Below are 16,652 nucleotides of genomic sequence, written 5' to 3'. Positions count from 1 at the left end.
TGTTTTCCTCATTAACATCTTAAGGCATTCATTTTAGATGAAGGGGGATTCAACTTTATATTCAAGTAGATAAAGTTTACCCAATAGCAGTTTTTCATTTTTACATGAATTAGGTAAATCATTTTACGAGCAAATTGGAACGACCGGGAGGAGAAGATTCATTTCCAGAAGTTGCAAGCGGTCAAAATCCCTCTGTCTGAAAAGAGGACAAGGGATAGTTCAGAAATGTTTTCTTGACAAAAAATGTTTTTCTAAAAAAGTATTTCCACAAGAGGGACTATTCTTACGTTATTGTATTTTAGTAGAGCTCCTACTTTATGGTCTACCAAGGGTGTGCAGAAACAAGTCTCAAGACTAGAGTATTGTAAACAAATAGGCCCCCAATAGCCTACTTCATTAAAAACCACAACTTGTTTTTCTGATCTGTTGATTTGGCTGTAGGATTCTTAATATTTTATCAATTCTATTAGGATATAAATATTAATCAGTAACATAGGCGTGTTTATGTAAGCCACCTCCAGTTTGAGGAAGTCAGCCCCATGTAGTGAGCTCTGACCCCTCCTCCCAGTGTCTAAGCCTCTCCCCCTGGGCCTGAGGACAGAGGAATGATCTCCATCCGAGCTCTGTTGAAACGTGAGGAGGTGAATCACAACTGAACAAGCCAGCACTGGGAACAGAACCTAGCAATAGAGCCACAGTGCAGCCACAGCTTACTGTACATACTACACTGATCTAGGACCAGTAATGGAGCGACGTAAAGTCCTCAATGGAAGCGGATCGTAAGCACACAGAGCGGGACAGAGCAGGGACCAAGCCATGCTGTACTTACTCTCTCTGGCTCAGGAAGACCCAGCTTTCCTCTCCAATGTGACTGCACTCATGAAGGTAACAGGGGACAACTCTAATATTAGCAATTGTGGAACAGTTGCTGCTGTCTCTGTCTATATTTAAATGTGATTTGGTATGTGGCAGTGTGTTTGGATGGTGTTAAAGGCTTGTGTCGGGTATTCATTGTTTCGTTGGTTATAACTGCATTAGCAAGAGAGAGCTACACAGACACGTTTTTAAACTGTTAACGCAATTATTGTTTGTTGCTCCAGATTAGATGTGGAATTGGTAGGAAACAATGGGTTGTGTGTGTACGTGCGTTTCTGTATCTGCTTGAGTTGGTGTGTATGTGTGCATGGGCCTGTGCGTTCCTGCATGTGCTGAAGTTGGTGTGTTTTGTTGAGTTCATAGGCTGTTCATTTGCAGAGCAATTCACAATGGTGGCTTTCACATTAACAGTGTATTTTTACGGTTTCAACCTGTTTTTAGACTTTGGAGATTTGGCTGGTTAGAGCATGTGAAATATGCTTAATGTGCCTGATATCCAATTGGTAGTTACAGTCTTGTCCTATCGCTGCAACTTCCGTGCGGACTCGGGAAAGGCGAAGGTCGAGAGCCATGCATCCTCCGAAGCACAACCCTGCCAAGCCGAACTGCTTCTTGACACACTGCTGGCTTAACCAGGAAGCCAGCCGCACCAATGTGTCAGAGGAAACACCGTACAGCTGGTGACCTGAAGTCAGCGTGCATGCACACGGCCGCCACAAGGAGTCGCTAGAGCGTGATGGGGCAAAGACATCCCAGCCGGCCAAACCCTCCCCTAACCCGGACAAAGCTGGGCCAATAGTGCGCTGACCCATGGGTCTCCAGGTCGCGGCCGGCAGATCCGGGATCAAACCCGGATCTGTAGTGATGCCTCTAGCACTGTGCTGCAGTGCCTTAGACCTCTGCGCCACTTGCGAGGCCAGAATAAAAGTTTTATATTAGGCCTGTTCTCCAAGTCTGTACTGTTGAATTAACAATGTTATGCTAGAGAAACATACCATGAAACTGTTACGCTTCCTTTCATAGTGCATCCTATCCACACAACGTCAAACACACTCAGCTTCAAGACCTCTGCGTCTGTCGCTAAGAGATTGCCTTGACTCTAGAGTCGTGTTAGTTAGGAACCAAATGGACTGAAACAGGGAGGGATAACCTAGACTTGTCCAATAAGACGGGCTCATTTTAAAATTCCATTGTAAGGAAACCAGTATGTACTTTTGTTTAATGAGTGAACTATCCTTTTTAATGAGCACAACCCAGGCCACAGTGAAAACTCCAACCTGAGGGTGTAAATTCTTGGAGGTCAGGGGTCATTCATCTTCTACTGTGTGGCTGTGAAGTCTTAAGCCAAGTCAACATCCTGCTGTGCCAGTGTGTTCTGTCTTCTCAGACAGGGGCCCAGCCAAGGGGAGGAGACTGAGAGAGGGAGAGAAAGTGGGGAGACAGAGAGTGAGAGACCGTATGTTCATGTAACCTCACCTGGACAAACCTGGTCTTATGGCTATCATAGAAAACATGCTGCAGTATCATACAAGCTACTAGTTGTATGGTGGTGTAGACTTGGTGCTTCCATGTTCTCCTGTAGTGCATTGTTTTGTATTTAGATATTGTGGGATGGATGATGGGCACAACACAATGTATAGGTTTGGAAATCTTTGTCATCTAGTCAGCTTCTAAAACGGGATCATACTTCACTTGCATCTTTCCTCGAAACTTGTCTCTGTTTTTTATTTGACATGTGGCTGTAAGACCAGCCTTACTGCCACTCAGAGAGACATCCAGGGGAAGGGGGCTGTTGTCTCATTAATAGAGGCATCATTAGTTTTGAATGCAAACCAGTTCGACCAGGGACAACAAGTTTCCTCTCAAACATAGTCAGTGATACAGGCTGCATCCCAAATGATATCCTATTTTACCCTATGGGACCTGGTCAAAAGTAGTGTACTGTATAGGGAATAGGGTATCATTTGAGACATGGACACCAGCACAGGATGCTGCTGGAGGGCTAGACTTCCATGTGGCTGTTTGAAGCTGCCGTTTTAATTAGCGCAAGCTAGTGACTAGCGCCACAGAAACCGCCGTGATTTTTCATCTGCCTCCCCGGAACTGTACATGATAAAAAAGCAAGAGGAAGAGAGAGATAGAGAAAAGAAGAAGAGGTCAATCTTCAATGTGGTTGTTTTCCCAGTGTTCGCTGCACTAAGGAGAGTGTGACGTTCTTTTATCCCCTGGGTTATGAGTTGTGAAGAATGCCTTTGTATCAGTGAGACTCTGAATTTGTTCTTGGTAACCCGGCGGCTGTCCTTGTTGCGTGTCTACAGTGCAACATTTTAAGCAATACCAAAACATGTTCCAGTCCAACGCCTGACAAGATGCCTACAATATGGGCATTTCCCACAGGGGTGTTGGTTGTTTTCTGGTCAGTGTATATACACTGAGTGTACAAAACATTAAGAGCACTTGCTCTTTCCAGGACATAGACTGACCAGGTGAAAGCTATGATCCCTTATTGATGTCACTAAGTCCACTTCAATCAGTGAAGATGAAAGGGAGGAGACAGGTTAAAGAATCATTTTTAAACCTTGAGACATGGATTGTGTATGTGCGCCATTCAGAGGGTGAATGGGCAAGACAAAATATTTAAGTGCCTTTGAACGGGGTATGGTAGTAGGTGGTAGGCACACCGGTTTGTGTCAAGAACTGCAACTCTGCTGTTTTTTTCACGCTCAACAGTTTTCCTTGTGTATCAAGAATGGTTCACCACCCAAAGAACATCCAGCCAACTTGACACAACTGTGGGAGGCATTGCAGTCAACATGGGCCAACATCTCTGTGGAACGCTTTTGACACCTTGTAGAGTCCATGCCCTGAGTAATTGACGCTGTTCTGAGGGCAAAATGGGGAGTGCAACTCAATATTAGGAAGGTGTTCTTAATGTTTTGTATACTCAGTGTAATTTGACCATGCCATCAGAAAATATGTCATTGTAACCAGCTTTTCTCACTTGGAAAATGATGCAGAAGTGCAAAACAAGGACAGGAGCGAGAGGAACAGAAAAAAAGGAGGAAGAAGGGCGAGAGACTGGGGAAGAGATGCTTTGATTCAAAGAATAGGCCTTGTCGTTAAATGTTAGGGAGAGTGGCACTGTGGGAAAGCTACTGACTTACTCAAAGAAAGAGGATGTTGATAGAGTGAGGGATAGTCCCGGTGTTCGGGGAATGCCTTAAAATTGCTGGCTAGAAATTAGTGTGCCTAAATGTTCCAACGAGGAGCATCAATCACTTTCTGTAAGAAATTTATCCTCCATTTATCCTCACTCCAGACTCTTTATCAAATCAGTCTCATGTCAAGCAATTACCCTAACATTTTACTAGGATGTAATCTCCTTTGACTTTCTTAACTGTACACTTCATTTACTCATTTGATCACTGCCACTCAGTTAGCTAAACAGGCTAAGTACATTCTGCTAATATGATAAGGAAAGCTAATGATGCTTAGAGAGCTCGCTGCGAGTGTGTGTTGTCCTGTCACATTTTGTCTGTCGATGAATTTAAATGGCGGTGGGAGGAAGAATGACTCAGTAAACAGTGCAGAACAACATGAAATAACCAGGAATGAGTCATGGCTAAATGGAACGTGGGTGGGTTAGTTGGTGGAAGTACTGCCATCTTTGAATTGTAACCAGTTTGACTATTGAGTAGTACTGTCAACCCGGACCTTGGCTTTTCTGGGTCTGTGGGTTCAAATCCCAGGTTGGCCATAGCAGGGATGGACCTTGTTGTACAGTATTTTACTTCTCATTAAGTATTTTCCTGTGGAGCAGACAGACTGTAGTGTAACTGTAAGGCTGGTTGTGGTTTAGACTTGTGACTGAGCTGATCCCTTGAGTCACACTTTAGCAGATAAGGAAAGAGCCCCATTTGGAATAAGTCTTTAGCTTGGCTAGGAAATCCAGTCAGTGTTCCTCCTGTCAGCAAGCTGGATCTGCTACTACTTCAACGCTACTTCAACGCTGGAGCAACATCAAATTCAACTATTCCATCTGAATAGGTCAGACATGAGAACATGCAGTATGTACAGTCATGGCCAAAAGTTTTGAGAATGACACAAATATACATTTTCACAAAGTCTGCTGCCTCAGTGTCTTTAGATATTTTTGTCAGATGTTACTATGGAGTATAATTACAAGCATTTCATTAGTGTCAAAGGCTTTTATTGACAATTACATGAAGTTGATGCAAAGAGTCAATATTTGCAGTGTTGACCCTTCTTTTTCAAGACCTCTGCAATTCGCCCTGGCATTCTGTCAATTAACTTCTGGGCCACATCCTGACTGATGGCAGCCCATTCTTGCATAATCAATGATTGGAGTTTGTCAGAATTTGTGGGTTTTTGTTTGTCCACCCGCCTCTTGAGGATTGATCACAAGTTCTCAATGGGATTAAGGTCTGGGGAGTTTCCTGGCCATGGACCCAAAATATCAATGTTTTGTTCCCCGAGCCACTTAGTTATCACTTTTGCCTTATGGCAAGGTGCTCCATCATGCTGGAAAAGGCATTGTTCGTCACCAAACTGTTCCTGGATGGTTGGGAGAAGTTGCTCTCAGAGGATGTGTTGGTACCATTCTTTATTCATAGCTGTGTTCTTAGGCAAAATTGTGAGTGAGCCCACTCCCTTGGCTGAGAAGCAACCCCACACATGAATGGTCTCAGGATGCTTTACTGTTGGCATGACACAGGACTGATGGTAGCGCTCACCTTGTCTTCTCCGGACAAGCTTTATTCCGGATGCCCCAAACAATTGGAAAGAGGATTCATCAGAGAAAATGACTTTACCCCAGTCCTCAGCAGTCCAATCCCTGTACCTTTTTGCAGAATGTCAGTCTGTCCCTGATGTTTTTCCTGGAGAGAAGTGGCTTCTTTTCTGCCCTTGACACCAGGCCATCCTCCAAAAGTCTTTGCCTCACTGTGCGTGCAGATGCACTCACACCTGACTGCTGCCATTCATGAGCAAGCTCTGTACTGGTGGTGCCCTGATCCCGCAGCTGAATCAACTTTAGGAGACGGTCCTGGCACTTGCTGGACTTTCTTGGGCGCCCTGAAGCCTTCTTCACAACAATTGAACCGCTCTCCTTGAAGTTCTTGATTAAGTTCTTGATTATCCGATAAATGTTGATTTAGGTGCAATCTTACTAGCAGCAATATCCTTGCCTGTGAAGCCCTTTTTGTGCAAAGCAATGATGACGGCACATGTTTCCTTGCAGGTAACCATGGTTGACAGAAGAAGAACAATGATTCCAAGTACCACCCTCCTTTTGAAGCTTCCAGTCTGTTATTCGAACTCAAATAAGCATGACAGAGTGATCTCCAGCCCTGTCCTCGTCAACACTCACACCTGTGTTAATGAGAGAATCACTGACATGATGTCAGCTGGTCCTTTTGTGGCAGGGCTGAAATGCAGTGGAAATGTTTTTGGGGGTTTAGTTAATTTGCATGGCAAAGAAGGACTTTGCAATTATTTGCAATTCATCTGATCACTCTTCATAACATTCTGAAGAATATGCAAATTGCCATCATACAAACTGAGGCAGCAGATATTGTGAAAATTAATATTTGTGTCATTCTCAAAACTTTTGGCCACGACTGTACACTAGGTAGGAATGTGAGTCAGAGGCGTGTTGTTTATTGAGGCCACTAAATATCTTTCATTGTCAGCCCTACACATCCGTGTTTACACAGGTCTGGAGACACTGGAGGGGTTTGGGGGTGGGACTCTGTAGAAGGGATGGGTTTGTTTGTCTCAGGGAGGGAGACTTGGATTTGTTTGAATGGGACTCCAATGAGCTTCACTGTCCTCCTAGAGCTATGCCTTTTCACACCTCCACAATGAGAGCAAGTAGCCCACTGATTTGCTGACTTTTATTTGCTGTACTGTAGATGATCAAATTGAATTTTCAATGGTTGATTGATTTAATAATTGATAGTTGTTGTTTTTTACTCTTGAACATGGTGAACTTTAAACAACAAAATAAACAAAAATATAAATGCAACATGCAACAATTTCAAAGATTTAGCTGAGTTACAGTTCATATAAGAAAACCAGGGGTCAGAATGAGTTTTTCCCCACAAAGGGGCTTTATTACTGACAGAAATACTTCCACCCCTTCTCCCATCTGACAATCCTGCAGGAGAAGAAGCCGGATGTGGAGGTCCAAAGCAGGCGTGCTTGTATGTGGTCTTCGGTTGTGAGGCCGGTTGGACACACTGACAAATTCTCAAAAACAATGTTGGAGGCGGCTTATGGTAGAGAAATTAACATTAAATTCACTGACAACAGCTCTGGTGGACATTCCTGCTGTCAGCATGCCAAATGCCTGCTCCCTTGAGACATCTGTGGCATCGTGTTTTGTGACAAAACTGCACATTTTAGAGTGGCCTTTTATTGGCCCCAGCACAAGTCGCACCTGTGTAATGATCATACTGTTTAATCTGCTTCTTGATATGCCACACCTGTCAGGTACATGGATTATCTTGACAAAGGATAAAAATGTTCACTAACAGAGATTTAAACGAATTTGTGTACAAAATCTGAGTGGAATAAGCTTTTTGTGCGTATGGAACATTTCTGGGATTTTTATGAAACATGGAACCAGCACTTTACATTTTTGGTTTACATTTTTGTTCAGTGTAGTATTAGGCTTACATAGTGTTGTGTGGATGCTGCCATGCTGGTTGTGGAACTCGAGGAAACTCTTGGAATTCTCTGTGTTATATAAATCGGTATCAAAGCACGAGACTAGCGGGTGCTAGACCATTAACTGCCATGTGTTTAATAGGTAGTGGATGTGAAGTAATATGCTATGTTGTGATTGGAACCAGTCAGTAACTTAGATCTACACGGAGGGGAAGCTGCAGAATCAGAGAGACGTGTGGGCCAACTTGGAGATCCAATGAGTTGCCCTCTTTTCCCCTCCTTTCGCCTCCTCGGGTTCTGACTGTGCCACCAGGTTTTGATATCGTGTGCTTTAAAGGTGCTTGGAAAACTCTAGTCCCACCTTGCCTCTGCCGTGCCTTTACCCTGGGGGAGCCAGCTAATGACATCTACAGAGACTGTTTAAGGCTCATAAACTGAGGGATTTGACCTTTTTAAAATCGCTCCGCCATTTCCTGGTTGTTAAAACTATAATAGTTTGCCTAATTTCAGTTTATATGACATAATAAGATAGTATAATGTAGAGAATCATTGTACCATCTTATCCGCTGTGAAATATATATTTTCCATAACCAAAAATGTTGTTTCAGCTGTTTGAAGCAGGTGTACAAAACCGAAAGTAAAAGAAGCATCATTTAACATTTATTTATCTAGGCAAGTTAGTTAAGAACAAATTCTTATTTACAATGACAGCCTACCCCGGCCAAACCCGGACGACGCTGGGCAAATTGTGCGCCGCCCTTATGGGACTCCCAATCACGGTCAGTTGTGATACAGCCTGGATTCAAACCAGGTCTGTAGTGACGCCTCTAGCACTGAGATGCAGTGCATTAGACCGCTGCGCCACTCGGGAGCCCCCCAAAAAATGAACGAATGGGAAGCATAGAAATAGCGCACATTGAACAGATCTACGGCTTCTTAGACTTGCTTTCAATTAGAAGAATAGATCTATAACTCACATTTCTATGTGGATTTGGTCAGGTCATCCAAAAAGTTACATATTGACACTTAAGTCTGTGGTGGCCTGGGACTTGAACATAAAAACACTTTAGGCACTGGGAGCTCTGCTTGCTAAACAAAAGAGGGTACTTTGTGTTCAAACAAGAGGAGTAGAGGTCCTCAAACGGTGCGTCAGAAGACGAGGTCCTCAAACGGTGCGTCAGAAGACGAGGTGCTCAAACGGTGCGTCAGAAGGCGAGGTGCTCAAACGGTGCGTCAGAAGACGAGGTCCTCAAACGGTGCGTCAGAAGGCGAGGTGCTCAAACGGTGCGTCAGAAGACGAGGTCCTCAAACGGTGCGTCAGAAGGCGAGGTGCTCAAACGGTGCGTCAGAAGACGAGGTGCTCAAACGGTGCGTCAGAAGGCGAGGTGCTCAAACGGTGCGTCAGAAGGCGAGGTCCTCAAACGGTGCGTCAGAAGGCCAAGTGCTCAAATGTGCGTCAGAAGGCGAGGTGCTCAAACGGTGCTTCAGATGGCGAGGTGCTCAAACGGTGCGTCAGAAGGCGAGGTGCTCAAACGGTGCGTCAGAAGGCGAGGTGCTCAAATGGTGCGTCAGAAGACGAGGTCCTCAAACGGTGCGTCAGAAGGCGAGGTGCTCAAACGGTGCGTCAGAAGACGAGGTGCTCAAACGGTGCGTCAGAAGGCGAGGTGCTCAAACGGTGCGTCAGAAGGCGAGGTGCTCAAACGGTGCGTCAGAAGGCGAGGTGCTCAAACGGTGCTTCAGATGGCGAGGTGCTCAAACGGTGCGTCAGAAGGCGAGGTGCTCCACTCTTGAAGGTCTTTAGACACTAGCTCTGCTTGCAAAAAGAGCGAGGGAAAAAACGTACTAGCAATTTGCTGGAGTTAGCAAAGTCCTGGCAACCAGTCACATAAGATCAGAAAATCACATAATGCGAAGGTTGTGTCTGCGCTAATTTGACGCTGTCATGCTGATTCATGTACAGAGAAACACATGGGCATTACAGAAATCAGTCTAGGCTCTTTGAACCTAGACAGACAGTCTGTTTGGACACAGAGATTATGTTGACTCTCGGTTAACTTTCTAACAGCATCAAAAAGTAAATATGCGCACAGACAGGTGGTGGGAATAGAGAGAACGTATAGTATGTTATCCAGATATTCTTTGCAGACCTCTGTTCAAATAGTATTTTCTTCCAAATATTTAAGCAGCTCTGTCTGGCACAATGGAACCAATGGAATGGTACCAAAAGTGCAAACCTGCCCATATGGCACTCAGTCCGGGTCGATCAAATGCTCAAAGTATTTGAAAAAAAATTAAATAAATTGAACTCAAGTCTGATTCTCTATAGCCCAGGGCCATGCACTGCCAGCCAGGTCCTGTTACATGGTATGAGGGAAAATCTGCTGGATTTATGCCATACAAACTTTAAAGCCCCAAGAATGCCTGCTGTCGGTATGCTCTGTTTCTTAGTAGACTACATTCTTAGCAAACAAAAATGCAGGGAACAAGAGAACATGTTCTGTTTTTCTCAGCTGTTGGTGTAGTCAGGCCTGCATTTTCTAGACCTAATTCACTAATCAGTGACTCCAGAAAGGGAAGGCATGGTGCCATTTCCAGATGAAAGCCAGTAAGATGTGGGTGTTGTGCATTGCAAATGGAGGCTCCAGTGTTGTTATGCTTTCCCCTCATATCTCTAGTGAACATATTGTAGCCCAGGGCTTGTTGTTCTAACCCTCTGTTAAGTGGCTAGCTCAGATTACAGGTTAAGGTAATGTAGGGTTTGGTGAGGACCCCACTTACCTAAATCACAGGGAATCACTGTCTGAGTGTGCATCAAAAAGAGCCTACCACCTGAAAACTTTAGTCATATGCTACATGTTTATTTTTCCTTCATTTAACTAGGCAAGTCTGTTAAGAACACATTCTTATTTACAATGACAGCCTAGGAACAGTGGGTTAACTGCCTTGTTCAGGAGCAGAACGACAGATTTTTACCTTGTCAGTTCAGGGATTTGATCTAGCAACCTTTTGGTTACTGGCCCAACGCTCTAACCACTAGGCTACCTGCCACCCCAAGTATTCCTAGTTAGGTGTTACCTAGCTGGTTTTAGACCTTGGTATCAAATCTGACTGAGTAATGTGGTGCTGGTGCTATGAATGTGATCAAAACATCTCCTTTGTCTGAAAATGCAAAACATAACTCATCTAGAAAAAAAATGTGTTTTCTAATATTCTTTGTCTGTGTTTATCTGTCTGAGCACTGTATTCTACTGACTGCCTAATAACCTTTTCACAATACTTAGTCGAGCCGAGCTGTACTGCACTGGCCCGGTTACCGGAACCGTGCTGGAAAGAACAATGTGAAAAGAAAAGCCAAGTCCAAGTCGGCACAGTACAGTTGGTTCGACACAATAGAGTGAAAAGGTACTCGTGTCTCTGTAAGACCAGAGTCGCTGCGTCTGCAGCCAAGGGTTTACAGCAGGGGCCAGTTGAATTTTAGACGTTAAAGGTCACCCCAGAGGTCCCCTGGTGATGAGCAGCAATGGACTGCTGCAGAGGTGGGCCAGCACACCTCTTAGAATGACACCTGTTTCTACAATCACTGTGTTTGTGAGACCCCTGAGTAGAACCTCTAGACACTGGCAATGCACTGCCAGCTGTGATACATCTTGTTGTTTCAGGGGTGCACAGGCAGTCTATATGTCTGCTCATTGGGATCAAGACACGGTCGTCAGTATAGTACCTATAGTTAACCTACTAACTTCCTGTGACCCAGTTAAAGGACACAATAACTATGAACACACCAACATCCACAAAACATGTCGGTTAATGGAGTTTTTTTTTGTTTGGTTTGGTAGGAGTGTGATCTGTACTGCGTATAAGACAGACTTGGTCTGGCTTAGCCATTGCTGGAGCTAGATCTGTCCCTGATAAGACCTGGTTCCTCCACAGAGGAAAGATGCCATCACTGGGGGGAGGTGGGTTCTGGAGAGGGTCTTGTTTATCTCCACCCACCTCCAAATTGCTCATTTCCAGATTGGCATCAGTGGCAGCCACACACAGGAAATGAGATTTGGGGCGAGGGCGAGGAGGAGGACATATTTGCAGCTGAGGCTGGATGTAATCAGTTCTTTTATGTTTCTGTCTGTCCACAGGAGAGGCAGAGGCTGGAGACCATCCTGAACCTGTGTGCCGAGTACAACAAGGGCGACGGGCCCTTGGGGGGTGAGGCAGAGGGGAGGATGGGCTTCCCTGGGGGCCTGGGACCGGGGGAGGGGGAGGCCAGGAGACCCTCTATGGACAACTTGGCAGGGTCCAGCTCGCTGCGTCGTAGCATGGCCCAGAGACAGCAGAGGGAGAGCGACGAGGAGAACCTCAAGGAGGAGTGCAGCAGTACAGAGAGCACCCATCAGGAGGTGAGGATGCCACTTCCTCCCCAGGCCCTCCACAATGGAGACCGATACCAGGTCAGACGTAGGGCCGTCTATTATCACTTTCATCATTTCTACTACTTACGATGAGAACTACAGGCATGCCATTGAAATGACAACAGCATGCACGCGCTTACTGCATGCATTTAATGTGGAAAATTGCTAGACATAGCCCGACCTTGAATTTTGACATGATTGATGGTTAAAAGGATGAAGATCACAACATTTGTTTGCCAAGCGACAGTGTTTAACAAGGAGGCATGTGATGTAAATAGTCCCTCCCTAACCTAATGTGTGTGTCTGTGTGTGCGTGCAACCGACTGAAACAGTTAACTACTGCAAATGGGCAATGCTCTTCACACTTATATGTGACAATGTGCCTGCCTCTTCTGTCTCTCCCCCCCTTCAGCATGAAGAGCAGTCTGTTTCTGGCGGCCCGGGGCGGACAGAGCTGGGTTACCTGGAGGACGAGAGGGTCAGAGTGCTGGCCCGAGTCGACGAGCTCAAATCACGAATTACAGAGCTGGAGCAACAGCTACAGGAGTCCAAGCAGGAGGTAAGAAAGTCCATCAGTTCAATTTCCAGATAGTAAGCTACTTCTAATACTAGAAATATATGTGGGGAAGCTGAAGGAAACTATATACTGTGTGTGTGTTTGTTTGTGTGTCTGTGAGTGTGTCTGCATTCACATACATTTAGTAACACTAACAAGCAGAAAGTGATTGAATGAGCACTGGGTGGTGTCAAGTCACATGCACCGTTAGGTCTGCTGTCTGTCAGGGAGCTCTGTGATTGGAGCAGGGGGCCAGGGGGGGCTCTTGTGTGACGGGTGTGTCCCGTTCCCAGGCGGAGATGGAGCGGGCCCTGCTGCAGGGGGAGAGGCAGGCGGAACTGGACCAGATAGAGGCAGAGACAGAGATCATCGGACAGCTGCAACACAAGCGCAACGAGCTGGAGAACGCCATCCAGAGGGAGAAAGACAAGGTCGGACCCTGGGGGAAAACACACACACACACAGTATAATCTCCTGTACACAGTAAGCAGTCTTACCACCTGCACATTAGTTTTAGCTCCATTTTATAAACCTGTCATTCCAACGTTACTGTGTTGTATTTTAATGGAGAATCCAACAGAAAAAGTACTTTTGTTAGTGAACTGTTTGTGTTGTCCTAGCACTCTGAGAGAGTCCGGTGGGTATGCAGACAGGGAGGTGAGATTTGTGAGATCTCAACATCATGTTTAAACACCACAAACGCAACCCAGCCCTCCTTTCCCTCCACTGGACTGTCTGTTATAGTTCCTGTTCAGGTGGATGGAACGTTACAGAACGTTCACGTAGAAATGTATCCTGTAGAACATATATACCATTTTCTGACGGATAGAAAAAGGATTCATGGCAGTTCTATTGGTGATGTTTCTGCAGCATTCCGAACGTTTCACATCACTGAATATACATCTCGTAAGCCTCAAAGGGACTGAACAGCCTTTTCTGGTCTCTTGACATTCCTTAAAGGCATTGCCAAATCCTGGATGGCTTCCCAAGACCGTATCTAGTTGGTTTTGCCATCCCAAGGTAAATTCACCCAGCCATAGCAGTCGCTCTTCAACCCCCCCCAGCGAGGAATGCTCCATCCTTCCATCTGTTATATGCATTGATGTTTTACCTTAGAAGAGCTTTGGACGATGGCTCTTAGACTTAAGTATGGGTGTTTTTTCTTTATTTTGGTTCTTCGTTTTCCTTGGTGGTTTCTCTGTCTCTCTCCTCAGGGCTTTTTCTTCTGCTGCAGCTCGGCTCCACTAACCATCCTCCATTAACCTCTAATCCTTTCACTGCTTCACTCAGCAATTTCCTCTCCTCCTTCCCTCCACTGTCAGCCTGAAATCCATGTATGTTATTAGCACTTGTCTTATACGTGTCCCAAATGGCTCTATTCCCTATACAGTGAACTACTTTTGACCAGGGCTCATAGGGCTATGAAGGGAATAGGGTGCCATTTGGGACGTAGGTGTGAATCGATCCTTTAGGTTTCTACTTCGCTGAAGCTTTTGGGACAGGATGCTAGTGGGTATGAGTGGCTGGCTGCTAAAAGTATATCTGTGGGAGTCCTTTTAGGGCTATTGTGTAGGCTACATTGTCCACCACATACAGTAGTTCATAACATTACAGAGGGCCTCTATCTGAAGGCTTTACACAACTGTATGTTGTTTTCACCTAGTCATGTCACTCCACGGATGTAGGCTTTATGTAGACACACTTAAACTGAGAATCTGAAAGGGGCCATTTTCTTGTCTTTCCTTAAGGCTTTAAAAAAAAAACGTTTATCTTGTTATTTGTAGATTACTGACAATTTCGGAGAGTCTCTCCCTCTCACTTCCTGTGTTCAAGTTAGAACCTTGAGACCCTATCGGTCTGTCTCAGCTAAAACTACAAATCAAAACAAAACAAAAACTTCAACTAGAAAAACGACCTGTATTGTATTGTCCCCTTCTCTACTTTTATTGCCATTGGTCACAGACAGAGGTGGAGCCAGAGCAGGGTGACAGTTAGGCAGATTGGAGAAAAGGAGTGCCACTCAAACCCCAAAGCACCGCCCACACCCCTCTCCCACCATGTGACTTTAGATAATGCAGTAATGCTAAAAAGGTTCTTAGTCTGCAGAAGGTTTCCCTCTCTCTCATGCATGGTCTACTCTACTGGTTGTACAGTGGTGACCCTCTATAGAGGTAGTTTACCAGGCGCTTTCACTACAATCACACCCAGGCTCTAACTCTCCTTATTCCACACATCCTCTCCTCTTCTTCAAAACATATTGGAGGAAAAGATCCAAGGTTTTTCCCCTCTGACCTTCCATTGCGTTTCGAAGGAGACGAGGAGAGCAGACGCGGGGAATTGAGGAGAGCCTATTGCGAAAGAGCTCCATACTGTACCAGTGAAAGCTTTTATTCCCTCCAGGGGTTTTTATATCACAGCCTGGGTGCCAGTAGGGCAGTAGCGCAGAGCACTAGTTACCCATGCTTACACCGCCTGTACTCACATGCTGCAATAACAACAAAGATCTGTTGTTATTGATCGTTCCGTAAGCTTTTAACCAGATGCCCAGAGGGTACCCAACCCTGCTACCCTTCAGTTAACAGACGTTGCCCTTCTGTAATTCATGCTTTAGCAGTGGGCCTTTCTATGATCAACTGTTTTGTCTAATTTGGTATGAGCGAAACCCACAAAGTGCCTGGAAAATAACGGATTGGTATTTTCTGCTGTTTTATAATACAACAGTTTTAAAAACATTTCAAACACAATGGTAGCCAACCATGATAACTAAAGCAGCACACTAATTAGTAACGATATGCTTCTCATGGTTGAGAAGAATGAATGTGACTTCTGATCATTCTAGCATGCCTACACATCCTGTTCAAAACTAACTGGACTGACCTAAAGTATTAATACCAAAGTCACATGAAAATCTGGATAGGCCAATAATAATTATTATTATTTAAAAAATTAAGTCACATGAAAATCTGGATAGGCCAATTATTATTATTATTATTATTATTTTATTTTTTAAATTCAAGCCACATGAAAAAGAGAGGCACCAGCCAAAGTGTTTTTTCACTGTGACGTGAAAAAACAACCACAGCTGAGCCAAAACAGAAACTATTTCATGTTTGATCAAATAGCAAAATCTCCTGTTCCATCGCAGACCAGTGTTATCATGAGCATCGAATCCTGCAGCTTGGAAATGTCTGGGAACAAGAAGTCTGTTCAGACCTGTTTGAGGCCTGGGTCGTGTTCTTTAGGCATCGAAAGGGTGGAAAAAACTGACTTAAACAAGGAGAATGTACCTGGACTTGTCCAAAAAGAAACGCACATTTTTGATTTCCAGTGCAATTTTTTTTTTTTCGTTTTCAGTGTTGTGCCCTGTAGTCCAGCACTTTTAAAGTTAGTCACTGGGGATTGAATTCACAGTATTATAAACTCCACAGATGCCCCATGTCCCTCGTCCTCTGGCTTATCCACTGTTGTGACCTCTAACATCGGAAGCTTTTTGCATGGCGTGGATTTGAGCAAGTGTTTTTTTTTTGCTTTCTCTCTCTGTTGTCCCCCCCTTTCTCTCCTCCCTCCCACCCGGATGGTGTGTTCTCTTTCTAGGAGAGGGCAAATGTTGACGCAGAGCGCCGAGCCCTGGCGAGCCTCCAGGAGGGCTACAGTGAGCTGAAGAACCAGCTTCATAACTGCCCCGAGTCACTGAAGGAGCAGTTACACGAACAGCTCAAACGGGTCAGTCGTCAATCCACCACCAAGACCACCACCCACAACGACCCCTGAGACCCAGAGACAGGCAGTGTCCCCCCAGCCCTTGTACCCCTCCACACACCCACCCATTTCCTCTACCCTCATCTCTGAGCTACGCCAATCCAACATTTTGAAGGGAAATTCCAGCAGAGCCACATCACAATTAGCGTATACTTACCTCCAGATTATTGAAGTACCCAGTAAGAGAATGACATTTTCAGGAAAAGCTGAAGTGGTGTACTGACGGATTTACAAGTGTAATGTCTACTGATCTCCTGGATAAAGTGCATAGAAGGCTGCACTTGACGGCCAAAGGAACGGAATTGGAAATCAAATTCTATGATGAACACTGAAAAATGTTCGTAACATCCAAGAAGATGGCATAC

The 16,652-nt window shown here is 45.0% G+C and overlaps 1 protein-coding gene across 13 annotated transcripts in view; it reads left to right on the top strand.

Annotated features, from left to right (window-relative positions):
• LOC129822087 (pleckstrin homology-like domain family B member 1) overlaps nucleotides 1–16,652 on the top strand; it is an 82,613-nt gene that overhangs the window by 47,041 nt on the left and 18,920 nt on the right. For 9 of the 13 annotated variants that reach the window (XM_055880006.1, XM_055880005.1, XM_055880001.1 and 6 more), the window contains 4 exons: nucleotides 11,700–12,011; nucleotides 12,385–12,531; nucleotides 12,822–12,959; nucleotides 16,123–16,251. In XM_055880006.1, coding sequence (XP_055735981.1) covers nucleotides 11,700–12,011; nucleotides 12,385–12,531; nucleotides 12,822–12,959; nucleotides 16,123–16,251 — 726 coding nt within the window. The remainder of the gene's footprint in view (nucleotides 1–11,699; nucleotides 12,012–12,384; nucleotides 12,532–12,821; nucleotides 12,960–16,122; nucleotides 16,252–16,652) is intronic. The other 4 variants (XM_055880008.1, XM_055880002.1, XM_055879997.1 and 1 more) reach the window with 3 other exon arrangements.

The sequence above is a fragment of the Salvelinus fontinalis genome, chromosome 24 (genome assembly GCF_029448725.1).
Source record: "Salvelinus fontinalis isolate EN_2023a chromosome 24, ASM2944872v1, whole genome shotgun sequence".
Taxonomy (NCBI): Eukaryota; Metazoa; Chordata; class Actinopteri; order Salmoniformes; family Salmonidae; genus Salvelinus; species Salvelinus fontinalis.
Note: the sequence above shows the minus strand (reverse complement) of the source record. Positions and strands in the feature narration are given on the sequence as shown.